At 46.3% G+C, this 18,687-nt stretch overlaps 1 protein-coding gene across 1 annotated transcript in view; it reads left to right on the forward strand.

The window, feature by feature from the left end:
• The first annotated feature begins 511 nt into the window (after positions 1 to 511).
• The window catches only part of ddx27 (DEAD (Asp-Glu-Ala-Asp) box polypeptide 27), a 34,815-nt gene continuing 16,639 nt past the window's right edge, over positions 512 to 18,687 (forward strand). The window contains exons 1-12 of the mRNA XM_079682223.1: positions 512 to 1,384; positions 2,319 to 2,465; positions 7,225 to 7,284; positions 8,751 to 8,934; positions 9,308 to 9,363; positions 9,463 to 9,549; positions 11,331 to 11,436; positions 14,022 to 14,195; positions 14,410 to 14,560; positions 14,644 to 14,743; positions 15,393 to 15,534; positions 15,730 to 15,883. Coding sequence (XP_079538349.1) covers positions 1,301 to 1,384; positions 2,319 to 2,465; positions 7,225 to 7,284; positions 8,751 to 8,934; positions 9,308 to 9,363; positions 9,463 to 9,549; positions 11,331 to 11,436; positions 14,022 to 14,195; positions 14,410 to 14,560; positions 14,644 to 14,743; positions 15,393 to 15,534; positions 15,730 to 15,883 — 1,445 coding nt within the window. The 5' untranslated portion in view covers positions 512 to 1,300. The remainder of the gene's footprint in view (positions 1,385 to 2,318; positions 2,466 to 7,224; positions 7,285 to 8,750; positions 8,935 to 9,307; positions 9,364 to 9,462; positions 9,550 to 11,330; positions 11,437 to 14,021; positions 14,196 to 14,409; positions 14,561 to 14,643; positions 14,744 to 15,392; positions 15,535 to 15,729; positions 15,884 to 18,687) is intronic.

Consider the following 18,687-nt stretch of genomic DNA (forward strand, 5'->3'; position numbering starts at 1 on the left):
AGGATTTATGGGTCCGCTCCAAGTGACCCGGACATGTTGTGACCCCAACGTGTATGATAGAAATGTACAGAAGGGTCTCCAGCACATAGAAACTGCCGGATGCTAAGCTGCAGATGTTGGGACATTTACACAATTAGCATACGTTGAGTTAAAAACCATCAGGATCATAAATGTCAGTTTCAACCTCAAAGTGGCCGTACCTGCTCTCTCTGCGGGCTGATGCGTATTCATTTGGGGTTTAATTTGAAGATTTAGGAGACTCTGGATCGTTTGGATTGGACAGGTTGCTTATAGACACAGCAGAGGTAATAATGTTCATCTTGTGCTATAACACCACTCATGGTGGTCAGAGTCAGTCCACTGAGAGGACAGATGGGCTTTGAATGACTTTGTATACTGCAGGGTAGCTGGTGGATTTACTCCAGGTGGAACTAAAGTCTGATTCAACACTTGATTAGATTTCACATCATTCATCCACATCTGTAAAGTAACTAAAGGGATTAAATACATGTTGTGGAGGAAAAGTACAAAGTAAGAATAAATACTCAATCAATCTCAATCTGAATCTTTATTTATTTAAAGAGCACATTTAAAACAACCTCAGTTGACTAAAGTGCTGAACAGGGAACACATACAATATAGAATAACACAATAACTAAAAGCAAGATAAAAAGCAGAATAACTAAAAACATATAGAGAAATTACAAAATGTCGTGTTCAACTATTAAAAGCCAGTGCAAAGATGTGAGTTTTGAGCAGAGATCGAAAACGTTCAAGTACAAGTACAACACACGTGTACTTAAACACAGAACTTAAGGAAATGTACTTAGTTAGACCTCTGATAAAAACACATGTGAACAGTAAGGAGGGCAGTCCAGAAATGCTTACAAGACTGAAATGAGGGCAGACAGGATTAAATAAAACAATGCATTTAATTGGGAAACATCCATCCGGAGCATGTGATGTGGATCAGACGAAGAAAGTCTTTAAACTGGTTACATTCTTAAAAGCAACCGGAATTATAGAAAGAATTTAGTTTTATTTTAATTGTTTTCCCTATTTATTAATCGACATCTTATATTTATTTGATTAATTTGCATATTTTTTTATTTTCCTGCCAATCTACTGCTCCACACTCCGGTCCACCAGGTGGCGGTAATGCGCCAATAAACCCCATAGAAGAAGACGAAGAATCTCTCACTTCCTGTTAACCCCGTACACGTGTGTTTGTGTTGCACGAACCCCAGGAACCTTGTCCAGAACCATAACCCGTAACAGAACCAGAAGCTGTTGCAGAACCATGCTGCAGGATCTGGGTCTCATCGGGACCCTCCGGGACGAGGACCTGAGCCCCGAGGAGCCCGACACCGAACCCGAGGAGGAGGTGAGTGAGAGCGGCCTGGATAGAGGCGAGAGCCCGGGGAGAGAACGGGAGAGACACCGCTGATTCCTCCAGAGGGGCCTCCACTAACCTGTAGATATTTACTGAAACACAATGAAAACAGATCAGCAGAGTAACTGCTAGAGATGGCAAAAGTACACGTGACGCACCCTGTACTCAAGTAGAAGTACAGATACTCGTGTTTAAAAATACTCTGGTGAAAGTAGAAGTACTGACTAAACTTCTTTCCTAAAGTCAAAGTATACTAGCAGCTGTTTTAAAGAGTACCTGACCTCAGTACCATGCAAGAAGTAGAAAGTACAGGTATCTGTGTTCAACATGTAAGAAGTCAAAGTAAAGAGTGGTCAGAAAAATAAGTAGTGGAGTAAAGTACTGATACCAGAAACATTTACTTCAGTATAGTTTGATCCAGAGATCTCACTATCTCAGTCCTCCTAAAACGAGTTAAAGCTGTCTGTAGGTTCTCTATAGATGTCAAGGTGGAGATATCGTACTGACACCATGTTAAAGAAAGTTGACATAATCCAATAAAAGATTAGAAATAAACTGGATCAGCAACATTAATGAAACCGAATCGTTGTTTGTCCAAAGTGGGGAACAATAATATTTCCTGATAATGTTATACTTGTCAGGCAATATTATTGTTCCCATGATGTCGAAGACCCGCCCTACGCAGTATCTGATTGGCTGTGGGTGGAACAACATATACAACTTATATAACGTTTACTTTATACAACATATAACATAAAGAGTATTAACGGATATGAACTATAATTCATTCAATAAAGTGTGTGTGTGTGTGTGTGTGTGTGTGTGTGTGTGTGTGTGTGTGTGTGTGTGTGTGTGTGTGTGTGTGTGTGTGTGTGTGTGTGTGTGTGTGTGTGTGTGTGTGTGTGTGTGTGTGTGTGTGTGTCAGGATGAGCCGATCGTCCTCAACAGGAAGAAGAAGTTGGGAACTCGAGGTGTGAAGGACTTCAACACAAACTTTGAGTTTGGAGAGAGAGACATTCTGACTGACGACAGCTGGGTGATGGCTGACATCCTGAAGCAGATCAAGAACAAGGTAGACCCCAGCAGAACCCTTTGATCTGTTTATAGAACAAGGTAGACCCCAGCAGAACCCTTTGATCTGCTTATAGAACAAGGCAGACCCCAGCAGAACCCTTTGATCTGCTTATAGAACGAGGTAGACCCCAGCAGAACCCTTTGATCTGCTTATAGAACAAGGCAGACCCCAGCAGAACCCTTTGATCTGTTTATAGAACAAGGTAGACCCCAGCAGAACCCTTTGATCTGTTTATAGAACAAGGTAGACCCCAGCAGAACCCTTTGATCTGCTTATAGAACAAAGTAGACCCAAGCAGAACCCTTTGATCTGCTTAGAGAACAAGGTAGACCCCAGCAGAACCCTTTGATCTGCTTATAGAACAAAGTAGACCCCAGCAGAACCCTTTGATCTGCTTATAGAACAAAGTAGACCCCAGCAGAACCCTTTGATCTGCTTATAGAACAAAGTAGACCCCAGCAGAACCCTTTGATCTGCTTATAGAACAAAGTAGACCCCAGAAGAACCCTTTGATCTGCTTATAGAACAAGGTAGACCCCAGCAGAACCCTTTGATCTGTTTATAGAACAAGGTAGACCCCAGCAGAACCCTTTGATCTGTTTAGAGAACGAGGTAGACCCCAGCAGAACCCTTTGATCTGCTTATAGAACGAGGTAGACCCCAGCAGAACCCTTTGATCTGTTTATAGAACAAGGTAGACCCCAGCAGAACCCTTTGATCTGTTTATAGAACGAGGTAGACCCCAGCAGAACCCTTTGATCTGCTTATAGAACAAGGTAGACCCCAGCAGAACCCTTTGATCTGTTTAGAGAACGAGGTAGACCCCAGCAGAACCCTTTGATCTGCTTATAGAACAAAGTAGACCCCAGCAGAACCCTTTGATCTGCTTATAGAACAAAGTAGACCCCAGCAGAACCCTTTGATCTGCTTATAGAACAAGGTAGACCCCAGCAGAACCCTTTGATCTGTTTATAGAACAAGGTAGACCCCAGCAGAACCCTTTGATCTGCTTAGAGAACAAGGTAGACCCCAGCAGAACCCTTTGATCTGTTTAGAGAACGAGGTAGACCCCAGCAGAACCCTTTGATCTGCTTAGAGAACAAGGCAGACCCCAGCAGAACCCTTTGATCTGCTTATAGAACGAGGTAGACCCCAGCAGAACCCTTTGATCTGCTTATAGAACAAGGCAGACCCCAGCAGAACCCTTTGATCTGTTTATAGAACAAGGTAGACCCCAGCAGAACCCTTTGATCTGTTTATAGAACAAGGTAGACCCCAGCAGAACCCTTTGATCTGCTTATAGAACAAAGTAGACCCAAGCAGAACCCTTTGATCTGCTTAGAGAACAAGGTAGACCCCAGCAGAACCCTTTGATCTGCTTATAGAACAAAGTAGACCCCAGCAGAACCCTTTGATCTGTTTAGAGAACGAGGTAGACCCCAGCAGAACCCTTTGATCTGCTTATAGAACAAAGTAGACCCCAGCAGAACCCTTTGATCTGCTTATAGAACAAAGTAGACCCCAGCAGAACCCTTTGATCTGCTTATAGAACAAGGTAGACCCCAGCAGAACCCTTTGATCTGTTTATAGAACAAGGTAGACCCCAGCAGAACCCTTTGATCTGCTTAGAGAACAAGGTAGACCCCAGCAGAACCCTTTGATCTGTTTAGAGAACGAGGTAGACCCCAGCAGAACCCTTTGATCTGCTTATAGAACAAAGTAGACCCCAGCAGAACCCTTTGATCTGTTTATAGAACGAGGTAGACCCCAGCAGAACCCTTTGATCTGCTTATAGAACGAGGTAGACCCCAGCAGAACCCTTTGATCTGTTTAGAGAACGAGGTAGACCCCAGCAGAACCCTTTGATCTGCTTATAGAACAAAGTAGACCCCAGCAGAACCCTTTGATCTGTTTATAGAACAAGGTAGACCCCAGCAGAACCCTTTGATCTGCTTATAGAACAAGGTAGACCCCAGCAGAACCCTTTGATCTGCTTAGAGAACGAGGTAGACCCCAGCAGAACCCTTTGATCTGTTTATAGAACGAGGTAGACCCCAGCAGAACCCTTTGATCTGCTTAGAGAACGAGGTAGACCCCAGCAGAACCCTTTGATCTGCTTAGAGAACGAGGTAGACCCCAGCAGAACCCTTTGATCTGTTTATAGAACGAGGTAGACCCCAGCAGAACCCTTTGATCTGTTTATAGAACGAGGTAGACCCCAGCAGAACCCTTTGATCTGCTTAGAGAACGAGGTAGACCCCAGCAGAACCCTTTGATCTGCTTAGAGAACGAGGTAGACCCCAGCAGAACCCTTTGATCGGCTTATAGAACGAGGTAGACCCCAGCAGAACCCTTTGATCGGCTTATAGAACGAGGTAGACCCCAGCAGAACCCTTTGATCTGCTTAGAGAACGAGGTAGACCCCAGCAGAACCCTTTGATCTGTTTATAGAACGAGGTAGACCCCAGCAGAACCCTTGCTTATAGAACAAGGTAGACCCCAGCAGAACCCTTTGATCTGCTTAGAGAACAAGGTAGACCCCAGCAGAACCCTTTGATCTGCTTAGAGAACGAGGTAGACCCCAGCAGAACCCTTTGATCTGCTTAGAGAACAAGGTAGACCCCAGCAGAACCCTTTGATCTGCTTAGAGAACAAGGTAGACCCCAGCAGAACCCTTTGATCTGTTTATAGAACGAGGTAGACCCCAGCAGAACCCTTTGATCTGTTTATAGAACGAGGTAGACCCCAGCAGAACCCTTTGATCTGTTTATAGAACGAGGTAGACCCCAGCAGAACCCTTTGATCTGCTTAGAGAACAAGGTAGACCCCAGCAGAACCCTTTGATCTGCTTAGAGAACGAGGTAGACCCCAGCAGAACCCTTTGATCTGCTTATAGAACAAAGTAGACCCCAGCAGAACCCTTTGATCTGTTTATAGAACAAGGTAGACCCCAGCAGAACCCTTTGATCTGCTTATAGAACAAGGTAGACCCCAGCAGAACCCTTTGATCTGCTTATAGAACAAGGTAGACCCCAGCAGAACCCTTTGATCTGCTTAGAGAACGAGGTAGACCCCAGCAGAACCCTTTGATCTGTTTATAGAACAAAGTAGACCCCAGCAGAACCCTTTGATCTGCTTATAGAACAAGGTAGACCCCAGCAGAACCCTTTGATCTGCTTAGAGAACGAGGTAGACCCCAGCAGAACCCTTTGATCTGTTTATAGAACGAGGTAGACCCCAGCAGAACCCTTTGATCTGTTTATAGAACAAGGTAGACCCCAGCAGAACCCTTTGATCTGCTTAGAGAACGAGGTAGACCCCAGCAGAACCCTTTGATCTGCTTAGAGAACGAGGTAGACCCCAGCAGAACCCTTTGATCAGCTTAGAGAACGAGGTAGACCCCAGCAGAACCCTTTGATCTGCTTAGAGAACGAGGTAGACCCCAGCAGAACCCTTTGATCTGCTTAGAGAACAAGGTAGACCCCAGCAGAACCCTTTGATCTGCTTAGAGAACAAGGTAGACCCCAGCAGAACCCTTTGATCTGCTTAGAGAACAAGGTAGACCCCAGCAGAACCCTTTGATCTGCTTAGAGAACAAGGTAGACCCCAGCAGAACCCTTTGATCTGCTTAGAGAACGAGGTAGACCCCAGCAGAACCCTTTGATCTGCTTAGAGAACGAGGTAGACCCCAGCAGAACCCTTTGATCTGCTTATAGAACAAGGTAGACCCCAGCAGAACCCTTTGATCGGCTTATAGAACAAGGTAGACCCCAGCAGAACCCTTTGATCTGCTTAGAGAACGAGGTAGACCCCAGCAGAACCCTTTGATCTGCTTATAGAACAAGGTAGACCCCAGCAGAACCCTTTGATCTGCTTAGAGAACGAGGTAGACCCCAGCAGAACCCTTTGATCTGCTTAGAGAACAAGGTAGACCCCAGCAGAACCCTTTGATCGGCTTATAGAACAAGGTAGACCCCAGCAGAACCCTTTGATCTGCTTATAGAACAAGGTAGACCCCAGCAGAACCCTTTGATCTGCTTAGAGAACAAGGTAGACCCCAGCAGAACCCTTTGATCTGTTTATAGAACGAGGTAGACCCCAGCAGAACCCTTTGATCTGTTTATAGAACGAGGTAGACCCCAGCAGAACCCTTTGATCTGCTTATAGAACGAGGTAGACCCCAGCAGAACCCTTTGATCTGTTTATAGAACGAGGTAGACCCCAGCAGAACCCTTTGATCTGCTTAGAGAACGAGGTAGACCCCAGCAGAACCCTTTGATCTGTTTATAGAACGAGGTAGACCCCAGCAGAACCCTTTGATCTGCTTAGAGAACGAGGTAGACCCCAGCAGAACCCTTTGATCTGCTTAGAGAACAAGGTAGACCCCAGCAGAACCCTTTGATCTGCTTATAGAACGAGGTAGACCCCAGCAGAACCCTTTGATCTGTTTATAGAACGAGGTAGACCCCAGCAGAACCCTTTGATCTGTTTATAGAACGAGGTAGACCCCAGCAGAACCCTTTGATCTGTTTATAGAACAAGGTAGACCCCAGCAGAACCCTTTTATCTGCTTAGAGAACGAGGTAGACCCCAGCAGAACCCTTTAACCCTTTATAAGCAGAACACGGTTTCCTCTCTTGAGAACCAGCCAGGTGTTTCTTGATTTGCTCTCTGCAGCGTTTGGTTCCTTGAAGTTCTTCTGTTGTGATCTTGATATTATAATGTTCTCGTCTCTAACTCTGTTCTGTGTTTTCAGAGAACCGCGACGACTCTAGACCAGAAAATAGACAAGATCAGGAAGAAGAGGAAAGCTGAGGTGAGGTCTCAGTGTGCTCTCTTTCCCACAATGCAGCAGAATACAAGACACCATCTATATCCTCTACACACACAGTCAGCACACACGTTGAGACCCCCCCCCCCCCCCCCCCCCCCCCCCCCCCCCCCCCAGTCCGTAGTCTCTCAGCTGGGCGAGGTCAGATGATTAGCATCAGATCTGGAACAAACCCCTCTCTCAGCAGAAACAGGACATGCTGTAACTTTTCAAATCAGCATCTCTTGGATTAAAAAGAACAGAAATACAACTCTAAGAATCTTTTATGGCGTATCTTTTTGTAAACATACTTCAGTTTTCAAATCTGATGTTTATAAGCTGATGACGTGTTGCAACAGTCCCTGCTTATACACGCAGCTTTGAGCATGACTGGCCACGCAGGGTCTGGGCCGGCCGCCAGAGCAGCTTTCAGTTTTTGAATCCGTCTGCGAGCACGACGCCATCTGGGATTGATTAACTAGTGGGCAACGATCCCTCGCTCTGCGCCTCCTGATCCTGATCTGCTAACAAGAGACCAACAGAAAGGGAGACCTTAGAGAACCAGAGAGACACACAAAGCCCCCCCCCCCCCCCCCCCCTCGTGCCCGGCTATCACCAGAAGCATATTTCAGATCTGTGGGAAACACTGACATGAGTTCAACCACACACACGAGGTAACACACACACACACACACACACACACACACACACACACACACACACACACACACACACACACACACACACACACACACACACACACACACACACACACACACACACACACACACACACACAGTGTCAGTCGGTCAGGTGGAGCAGCAGGTGAAGGACCGATGCAGACTCTGATGGAGGGCTGGGACATTACCGAAGTGGGCCGGTCGAGAGTCCACCACCGGCTACATGACCGTATGATCGCCCATATTGACGCACCTAATTCCTAAACTTCTAACAGATACAAAATAAACCGACCCTTCAGCCTCAGATGAGCTCTCAGACACGTTCAAAATCAAACTGTCATCGCTGTCTGAGCTTGCTGCTGTGTGCGCCATCGTGCGTTTACATGCAGATGCTGGGATCCTGAACGGTGCAGCTGGAGCGCTGTGCCCGTAATGACGTCACACATCATTTGGCGGGACTTGAAGAATCCCCGAGAAGATCCAGAATATGGTCGACATTGAAGGAAAGATTAATGGTTATCAAAGTACAAATATCCAAAATCAGTTCAGTAACGGTTTTCAAGGGGACAATATTTACTCTCATTGATGGGTTTGGATGACGGGGGAAACTCGTGTTCAGGCTCTTTAAAGCAATAAATGTGCCGGATTTAGCTATGAGCGACTTTCCGTCCGCAGTCCCTCACGAGGGGGAGGGGGGAGGGGGCGGTTTGGAATTAGGCCCCGTTTCCACTCTCCTACATGTTCAGGTTCCACTTCCTGTGCTTGAGGTTTGAAGTGTGTTTTGCTCTCTAGGAGAAAGTGGCTGACGGGGACGCTGCTGAAGGTTCTGCAGAGAAGAACCAGGAGGAGAACGCAGATGAGGAAGAGGAGGAGGAGGAGGAAGATGTGAAGCCTGCTGCCGGAGAGGAGGATGAAGATGTAGCGGATGATGAGGATGAGTTCGATTCAAGCGATGAGATGATTCTGACCAAATCAGGTCAGTGAGCGGCTTCAGGTTGAACAGGAAGTGGACGTGTTAATGATCAATGTCTTCCTTCCCACAGGAACCAAAGTCCTGTACCTACTTTTGATTTCCCAACTTAGAACTGAACGTATGAGCAACATACATCTGCCAGTGAGCGGCCCAGACACTCGCTTAGTCTTCTGGTTTGGACCCCCCCCCCTGATCCAAACAATCGATCAGTTTCCAGATAATCAGTCAATAAAGACTGGAGAAACGATATGTAATGTAACGTGAACACAGTTTAGTGTTTCTGTAGTATGCAAAGCGTCTCTGAGCTCCAATCCCAGGTATTATACAAAATATAATGTTACATATTATTTATTGTTGACTTCCTGTTTCCTGTCAGACACCCTGAGAGACAAAGAGCGCCGGGGGAGGAAGAGGAAGATGGAGGAGGAGGCGGTGAGGAAGATGATGATGATGATGATGATGATGATGGGGGGGGGGGGGGGTCAGGTGAGGTTTGTACGGGGACCAAGCTAACAGCTGTTTTGTTTTCAGGCGCCACAGTCGTACTCTGAAGACGCCTCGAAGTTCGACGATTCGCTGACCTTCGAAGACATGAACCTGTCCCGACCAATCCTGAAGGTGAGTCACGTGCACTGCATTCTGGGACATTTGACACGTGCACTAAAACATGCACTACATTCAGGAGCCTTTCACACGTGCACTATATTCAAGGAGCCTTTACACATGCACTATATTCAAGGAGCCTTTACACGTGCACTATATTCAAGGAGCCTTAACACATGCACTACATTCAGGAGCCTTTCACACGTGCACTATATTCAAGGAGCCTTTACACGTGCGCTATATTCAAGGAGCCTTTACACGTGCACTATATTCAAGGAGCCTTTACACGTGCACTATATTCAAGGAGCTTTTACATGTGCACTATATTCAAGGAGCTTTTACACGTGCACTATATTCAAGGAGCCTTTACACGTGCACTACATTCAGGAGCCTTTCACACGTGCACTATATTCAAGGAGCCTTTACACGTGCACTATATTCAAGGAGCCTTTACACGTGCACTATATTCAAGGAGCCTTTACACGTGCACTATATTCAAGGAGCCTTTACACGTGCACTATATTCAAGGAGCTTTTACACGTGCACTATATTCAAGGAGCCTTTACACGTGCACTACATTCAGGAGCCTTTCACACGTGCACTATATTCAAGGAGCCTTTACACGTGCACTATATTCAAGGAGCCTTTACACGTGCACTATATTCAAGGAGCCTTTACACGTGCACTATATTCAAGGAGCCTTTACACGTGCACTATATTCAAGGAGCTTTTACACGTGCACTATATTCAAGGAGCTTTTACACGTGCACTATATTCAAGGAGCCTTTACATGTGCACTATATTCAAGGAGCTTTTACACGTGCACTATATTCAAGGAGCCTTTCACACGTGCACTATATTCAAGGAGCCTTTACACGTGCACTATATTCAAGGAGCCTTTACACGTGCACTATATTCAAGGAGCCTTTACACGTGCACTATATTCAAGGAGCCTTTACACGTGCACTATATTCAAGGAGCCTTTACACGTGCACTATATTCAAGGAGCCTTTACACGTGCACTATATTCAAGGAGCTTTTACACGTGCACTATATTCAAGGAGCCTTTCACACGTGCACTATATTCAAGGAGCCTTTACACGTGCACTATATTCAAGGAGCCTTTACACGTGCACTATATTCAAGGAGCCTTTACACGTGCACTATATTCAAGGAGCTTTTACACGTGCACTATATTCAAGGAGCTTTTACACGTGCACTATATTCAAGGAGCCTTTACACGTGCACTATATTCAAGGAGCCTTTACACGTGCACTATATTCAAGGAGCTTTTACACGTGCACTATATTCAAGGAGCCTTTACACGTGCACTATATTCAAGGAGCTTTTACACGTGCACTATATTCAAGGAGCCTTTACATGTGCACTATATTCAAGGAGCTTTTACACGTGCACTATATTCAAGGAGCCTTTACATGTGCACTATATTCAAGGAGCCTTTACACGTGCACTATATTCAAGGAGCCTTTACATGTGCACTATATTCAAGGAGCCTTTACACGTGCACTATATTCAAGGAGCCTTTACATGTGCACTATATTCAAGGAGCTTTTACACGTGCACTATATTCAAGGAGCTTTTACACGTGCACTATATTGCAAGAAAGCCAAAGATGACTCGCTGGTACAACAGCCTGAGGGTCTGAGAGTTACGAGTCGTGTTAAATGCTTGTTTGTTCTTCATGTGTCTCGATGTTTCTCCCCCCCCCCCTCTCTCTCTCTCTCTCTCTCTCTCTCTCTCTCTCTCTCTCTCTCTCTCTCTCTCCCTCCCTGCAGGCCATCACTGCTCTGGGATTCAAACTACCCACCCCCATCCAGCAGGCCTGCGTCCCGGTGGGTCTGCTGGGGCGAGACCTGTGTGCCTGCGCTGCTACTGGGACAGGTAACACACTCACTGCTACATCAACATGTGTCCCCTCTTCTCCATGTCTCTTCTACATCAGCATGTGTCCCCTCTTCTCCATGTCTCTCCTACATCAACATGTGTCCCCTCTTCTTCATGTCTCTTCTACATCAACATGTGTCCCCTCTTCTCCATGTCTCTCCTACATCAACATGTGTCCCCTCTTCTCCATGTCTCTTCTACATCAGCATGTGTCCCCTCTTCTCCATGTCTCTCCTACATCAACATGTGTCCCCTCTTCTTCATGTCTCTTCTACATCAACATGTGTCCCCTCTTCTTCATGTCTCTTCTACATCAACATGTGTCCCCTCTTCTTCATGTCTCTTCTACATCAACATGTGTCCCCTCTTCTCCATGTCTCTCCTACATCAACATGTGTCCCCTCTTCCTCATGTCTCTTCTACATCAACATGTGTCCCCTCTTCTTCATGTCTCTTCTACATCAACATGTGTCCCCTCTTCTTCATGTCTCTTCTACATCAACATGTGTCCCCTCTTCTTCATGTCTCTTCTACATCAACATGTGTCCCCTCTTCTCCATGTCTCTTCTACATCAACATGTGTCCCCTCTTCCTCATGTCTCTTCTACATCAACATGTGTCCCCTCTTCTTCATGTCTCTTCTACATCAACATGTGTCCCCTCTTCTTCATGTCTCTTCTACATCAACATGTGTCCCCTCTTCTTCATGTCTCTTCTACATCAACATGTGTCCCCTCTTCTTCATGTCTCTTCTACATCAACATGTGTCCCCTCTTCTTCATGTCTCTTCTACATCAACATGTGTCCCCTCTTCTTCATGTCTCTTCTACATCAACATGTGTCCCCTCTTCTTCATGTCTCTTCTACATCAACATGTGTCCCCTCTTCTTCATGTCTCTTCTACATCAACATGTGTCCCCTCTTCTTCATGTCTCTTCTACATCAACATGTGTCCCCTCTTCTTCATGTCTCTTCTACATCAACATGTGTCCCCTCTTCTTCATGTCTCTTCTACATCAACATGTGTCCCCTCTTCTTCATGTCTCTTCTACATCAACATGTGTCCCCTCTTCCTCATGTCTCTTCTACATCAACATGTGTCCCCTCTTCTCCATGTCTCTTCTACATCAACATGTGTCCCCTCTTCTCCATGTCTCTTCTACATCAACATGTGTCCCCTCTTCTCCATGTCTCTTCTACATCAACATGTGTCCCCTCTTCTTCATGTCTCTTCTTCATCAACATGTGTCCCCTCTTCTTCATGTCTCTTCTACATCAACATGTGTCCCCTCTTCTTCATGTCTCTTCTTCATCAACATGTGTCCCCTCTTCTTCATGTCTCTTCTACATCAACATGTGTCCCCTCTTCTCCATGTCTCTTCTACATCAACATGTGTCCCCTCTTCTTCATGTCTCTTCTACATCAACATGTGTCCCCTCTTCTTCATGTCTCTTCTACATCAACATGTGTCCCCTCTTCATCATGTCTCTTCTACATCAACATGTGTCCCCTCTTCTTCATGTCTCTTCTACATCAACATGTGTCCCCTCTTCTTCGTGTCTCTTCTACATCAACATGTGTCCCCTCTTCTTCATGTCTCTTCTACATCAACATGTGTCCCCTCTTCTTCATGTCTCTTCTACATCAACATGTGTCCCCTCTTCTCCATGTCTCTTCTACATCAACATGTGTCCCCTCTTCTTCATGTCTCTTCTACATCAACATGTGTCCCCTCTTCTTCATGTCTCTTCTACATCAACATGTGTCCTCTCTTCTTCATGTCTCTTCTACATCAACATGTGTCCCCTCTTCTTCATGTCTCTTCTACATCAACATGTGTCCCCTCTTCTTCGTGTCTCTTCTACATCAACATGTGTCCCCTCTTCTTCGTGTCTCTTCTACATCAACATGTGTCCCCTCTTCTTCATGTCTCTTCTACATCAACATGTGTCCCCTCTTCTTCATGTCTCTTCTACATCAACATGTGTCCACTCTTCTCCATGTCTCTTCTACATCAACATGTGTCCCCTCTGTGGAAAGAGACTCTGAAAGTTTCAGGAACAAAGATTCTCTCTCTTTTTGATCCATTTCTATAAAAACCTGTCTGAAAATGAGCTGATCAGATTTTGGCCACTTGATGATGTCATAACGATGTTTTGTCTTGTGTAGCCATTAGCCAATCAGCAACCAAGGTAACCCCCCCCCCCCCCCCCCCCCTTATCACCTGAATCTCCTCTAGAGCACCATTGAGTTCTTTGTAACCAAATGTCTCTCAGAGGGGCGTGGGGAGGGGCTCCTTATTTTCATCTAAAGAGACAGACAGAGAATCAGCACTTTGGAAACAGGGCTGAAACAGAGGGGATTATGGGTAATGCTGCAATGATCTGTTTGGTGTTTCAGCCAATCAGAGACAGGCTCTGGATATATCTGAGAGCTGTGATATATTGATGAAGCACAGGATAACAGGGGAGCTTTCAGTTCGCTCCGTTGGGGAGATATTCCCGCGAGAGTGCAGAAACCCTTTTTTGGCGCTGACCTCAGAGGGTTAATAACACTGAACCGTCCTGTTGTCTCTCCGCAGGAAAGACGGCGGCCTTCGTCCTGCCCGTGTTGGAGCGCCTGATCTATAAGCCCAGGACGTCCCAGGTGACCCGGGTCCTGATTCTGGTTCCCACCAGAGAGCTGGGGATCCAGGTCCACTCTGTGGCCCGGCAGCTGGCCCAGTTCAGCTCCATCACCACCTGCCTGGCCGTCGGTGCGTTACTCTGTTATTTCTTATTGTATTTGTTTTGATCAGAATCCAGTTCATGCCAGGTTCGTTAAACAAACAAGCAATCAGCTGTGGTGTCTGGTGGTGCGAACATAAACAACATAACATAAGAAAACAAATTGTAAGAGAAGGAAAAGATATAACGATTATTGTTGGGAAAATAGTGCTCTGGTTCTGACCAGGTGAGTTCTGTGTGCAGGTGGGCTGGACCTGAAGTCCCAGGAGGCGGCTCTGAGGGCGGGGCCAGATATTCTGATCGCTACACCTGGACGTCTGATCGACCATCTGCACAACACGCCCACCTTTGAGCTGAGTCACATCGAGATCCTGATCCTGGACGAGGCCGACAGGTAAGCCTCTCCCCTGAAATGAAAGCTCCGCCTCCTCTACCTGTGCAGCGTGGAACTCACCTGTCGGTTCTCCGGTTTCTCAGAATGCTGGACGAGTACTTCGAGGAGCAGATGAAGGAAATCATCCGACTGTGTGCCCACAACCGACAGACCATGTTGTTCTCCGCCACCATGACCGAGGAGGTGAGTCATGTGATGCTCTGTGTCATGTGACCTGTGTCTGCAGGTGCTTCTGTGTGTCATGTGACCTGTGTCTGCAGGTGCTTCTGTGTGTCATGTGACCTGTGTCTGCAGGTGCTTCTGTGTGTCATGTGACCTGTGTCTGCAGGTGCTTCTGTGTGTCATGTGACCTGTGTCTGCAGGTGCTTCTGTGTGTCATGTGACCTGTGTCTGCAGGTGCTTCTGTGTGTCATGTGACCTGTGTCTGCAGGTGCTTCTGTGTGTCATGTGACCTGTGTCTGCAGGTGCTTCTGTGTGTCATGTGACCTGTGTCTGCAGGTGTTTCTGTGTCATGTGACCTGTGTCTGCAGGTGCTTCTGTGTCATGTGACCTGTGTCTGCAGGTGCTTCTGTGTGTCATGTGACCTGTGTCTGCAGGTGTTTCTGTGTCATGTGACCTGTGTCTGCAGGTGTTTCTGTGTCATGTGACCTGTGTCTGCAGGTGCTTCTGTGTCATGTGACCTGTGTCTGCAGGTGTTTCTGTGTGTCATGTGACCTGTGTCTGCAGGTGCTTCTGTGTGTCATGTGACCTGTGTCTGCAGGTGCTTCTGTGTGTCATGTGACCTGTGTCATGTGACCTTTGTTTCAGTGAGTCATGTGACTTCTGTTTCCAGGTGAAAGAGCTGGCGGCGGTCTCGCTGAATAAGCCAATCAGGATCTTCGTTAACAGCAACACTGACGTCGCTCCGTTTCTGAGACAAGAGTTTGTCCGAATCCGACAAAACAGAGAAGGAGACCGAGAGGCTGTGGTGGCTGGTGGGTACTCTGAATACTGAGAATACTGCAGTACTCTGAATACTGAGAATACTGCAGTACTCTGAATACTGAGAATACTGCAGTACTCTGAATACTGAGAATACTGCAGTACTGACACTGTACTCGTACCTCAGTACTATAATTAAATACTTGTACCTCAGTACTCGTACCTCAGTACTCACCTGTGTGTTTCAGCCCTGCTCACGCGCACCTTCCAGGACCACGTGATGTGCTTCACTCAGACCAGGAAGCAGGCGCACAGACTGCACATCCTGCTGGGCCTGATGGGCCTGAAGGTGGGAGAACTACACGGAGAACTGAGCCAGAACCAGAGGCTGGAGAACCTCAGGTACCTGAACCTCACCTTCACCTGAACCTCACCTGAACCTGATACCTGTACCTACTCTATGGTTTAATTACCTCCCTGTCAGTAACCTGTGGATTAGTTACCTCCCTGTTAGTAACCTGTGGATTAGTTACCTCCCTGTTAGTAACCTGTGGATTAGTTACCTCCCTGTCGGTAACCTGTGGATTAGTTACCTCCCTGTCAGTAACCTGTGGATTAGTTACCTCCCTGTCAGTAACCTGTGGATTAGTTACCTCCCTGTGAGTAACCTGTGGATTAGTTACCTCCCTGTGAGTAACCTGTGGATTAGTTACCTCCCTGTGAGTAACCTGTGGATTAGTTACCTCCCTGTCAGTAACCTGTGGATTAGTTACCTCCCTGTGAGTAACCTGTGGATTAGTTACCTCCCTGTTAGTAACCTGTGGATTAGTTACCTCCCTGTTAGTAACCTGTGGATTAGTTACCTCCCTGTCAGTAACCTGTGGATTAGTTACCTCCCTGTTAGTAACCTGTGGATTAGTTACCTCCCTGTCGGTAACCTGTGGATTAGTTACCTCCCTGTCGGTAACCTGTGGATTAGTTACCTCCCTGTTAGTAACCTGTGGATTAGTTACCTCCCTGTCGGTAACCTGTGGATTAGTTACCTCCCTGTTAGTAACCTGTGGATTAGTTACCTCCCTGTTAGTAACCTGTGGATTAGTTACCTCCCTGTCGGTAACCTGTGGATTAGTTACCTCCCTGTCAGTAACCTGTGGATTAGTTACCTCCCTGTCGGTAACCTGTGGTTTAGTTACCTCCCTGTTAGTAACCTGTGGATTAGTTACCTCCCTGTTAGTAACCTGTGGATTAGTTACCTCCTTGTTAGTAACCTGTGGATTAGTTACCTCCCTGTTAGTAACCTGTGGATTAGTTACCTCCCTGTTAGTAACCTGTGGATTAGTTACCTCCCTGTAGTAACCTGTGGATTAGTTACCTCCCTGTTAGTAACCTGTGGATTAGTTACCTCCCTGTCGGTAACCTGTGGTTTAGTTACCTCCTTGTTAGTAACCTGTGGATTAGTTACCTCCCTGTCAGTAACCTGTGGATTAGTTACCTCCCTGTCGGTAACCTGTGGATTAGTTACCTCCCTGTCGGTAACCTGTGGATTAGTTACCTCCCTGTCAGTAACCTGTGGTTTAGTTACCTCCCTGTGAGTAACCTGTGGATTAGTTACCTCCCTGTTAGTAACCTGTGGATTAGTTACCTCCCTGTCAGTAACCTGTGGATTAGTTACCTCCCTGTTAGTAACCTGTGGATTAGTTACCTCCCTGTCAGTAACCTGTGGATTAGTTACCTCCCTGTGAGTAACCTGTGGATTAGTTACCTCCCTGTTAGTAACCTGTGGATTAGTTACCTCCCTGTCAGTAACCTGTGGAATAGTTACCTCCCTGTGAGTAACCTGTGGATTAGTTACCTCCCTGTCGGTAACCTGTGGATTAGTTACCTCCCTGTCGGTAACCTGTGGATTAGTTACCTCCCTGTTAGTAACCTGTAGATTAGTTACCTCCCTGTCGGTAACCTGTGGATTAGTTACCTCCCTGTTAGTAACCTGTGGATTAGTTACCTCCCTGTTAGTAACCTGTGGATTAGTTACCTCCCTGTCGGTAACCTGTGGATTAGTTACCTCCCTGTTAGTAACCTGTGGATTAGTTACCTCCCTGTTAGTAACCTGTGGATTAGTTACCTCCTTGTTAGTAACCTGTGGATTAGTTACCTCCTTGTTAGTAACCTGTGGATTAGTTACCTCCCTGTTAGTAACCTGTGGATTAGTTACCTCCCTGTGAGTAACCTGTGGATTAGTTACCTCCCTGTCGGTAACCTGTGGTTTAGTTACCTCCTTGTTAGTAACCTGTGGATTAGTTACCTCCCTGTCAGTAACCTGTGGATTAGTTACCTCCCTGTGAGTAACCTGTGGATTAGTTACCTCCCTGTTAGTAACCTGTGGATTAGTTACCTCCCTGTGAGTAACCTGTGGATTAGTTACCTCCCTGTCGGTAACCTGTGGATTAGTTACCTCCCTGTCAGTAACCTGTGGTTTAGTTACCTCCCTGTTAGTAACCTGTGGATTAGTTACCTCCCTGTCAGTAACCTGTGGTTTAGTTACCTCCCTGTTAGTAACCTGTGGATTAGTTACCTCCCTGTCGGTAACCTGTGGTTTAGTTACCTCCCTGTGAGTAACCTGTGGATTAGTTACCTCCCTGTCGGTAACCTGTGGATTAGTTACCTCCCTGTTAGTAACCTGTGGTTTAGTTACCTCCCTGTTAGTAACCTGTGGATTAGTTACCTCCCTGTGAGTAACCTGTGGATTAGTTACCTCCCTGTTAGTAACCTGTGGATTAGTTACCTCCCTGTTAGTAACCTGTGGATTAGTTACCTCCCTGTTAGTAACCTGTGGTTTAGTTACCTCCCTGTCAGTAACCTGTGGTTTAGTTACCTCCCTGTGAGTAACCTGTGGATTAGTTACCTCCCTGTCGGTAACCTGTGGAACAGTTACCTGCCTGTTGGTTACCTATCGATTAGTCACCTTTGGATTGGTTTAGTTCATTTGTCTATAGTGTCGTGGTTTACCTGCCTGTTAGTTACCTGTGGATTAGTTACCTCCACCAAAGAGGTCATATTTACGTTTTGTCGGCAGGATTCCAGAAGACGTTCCTATTTTCCTGAGTCTTGGCGACAGGCGGAGGAACACGTTACATTTCAGATCTGAGCCACGGGGCAGATATTAATGTTTCACTTCGTTAACTTTGAAAGCTCAGCGACAGTCGTCT

This window comes from Notothenia rossii, assembly GCF_949606895.1.
Source record: "Notothenia rossii genome assembly, chromosome: 5".
Classification (NCBI taxonomy): Eukaryota; Metazoa; Chordata; class Actinopteri; order Perciformes; family Nototheniidae; genus Notothenia; species Notothenia rossii.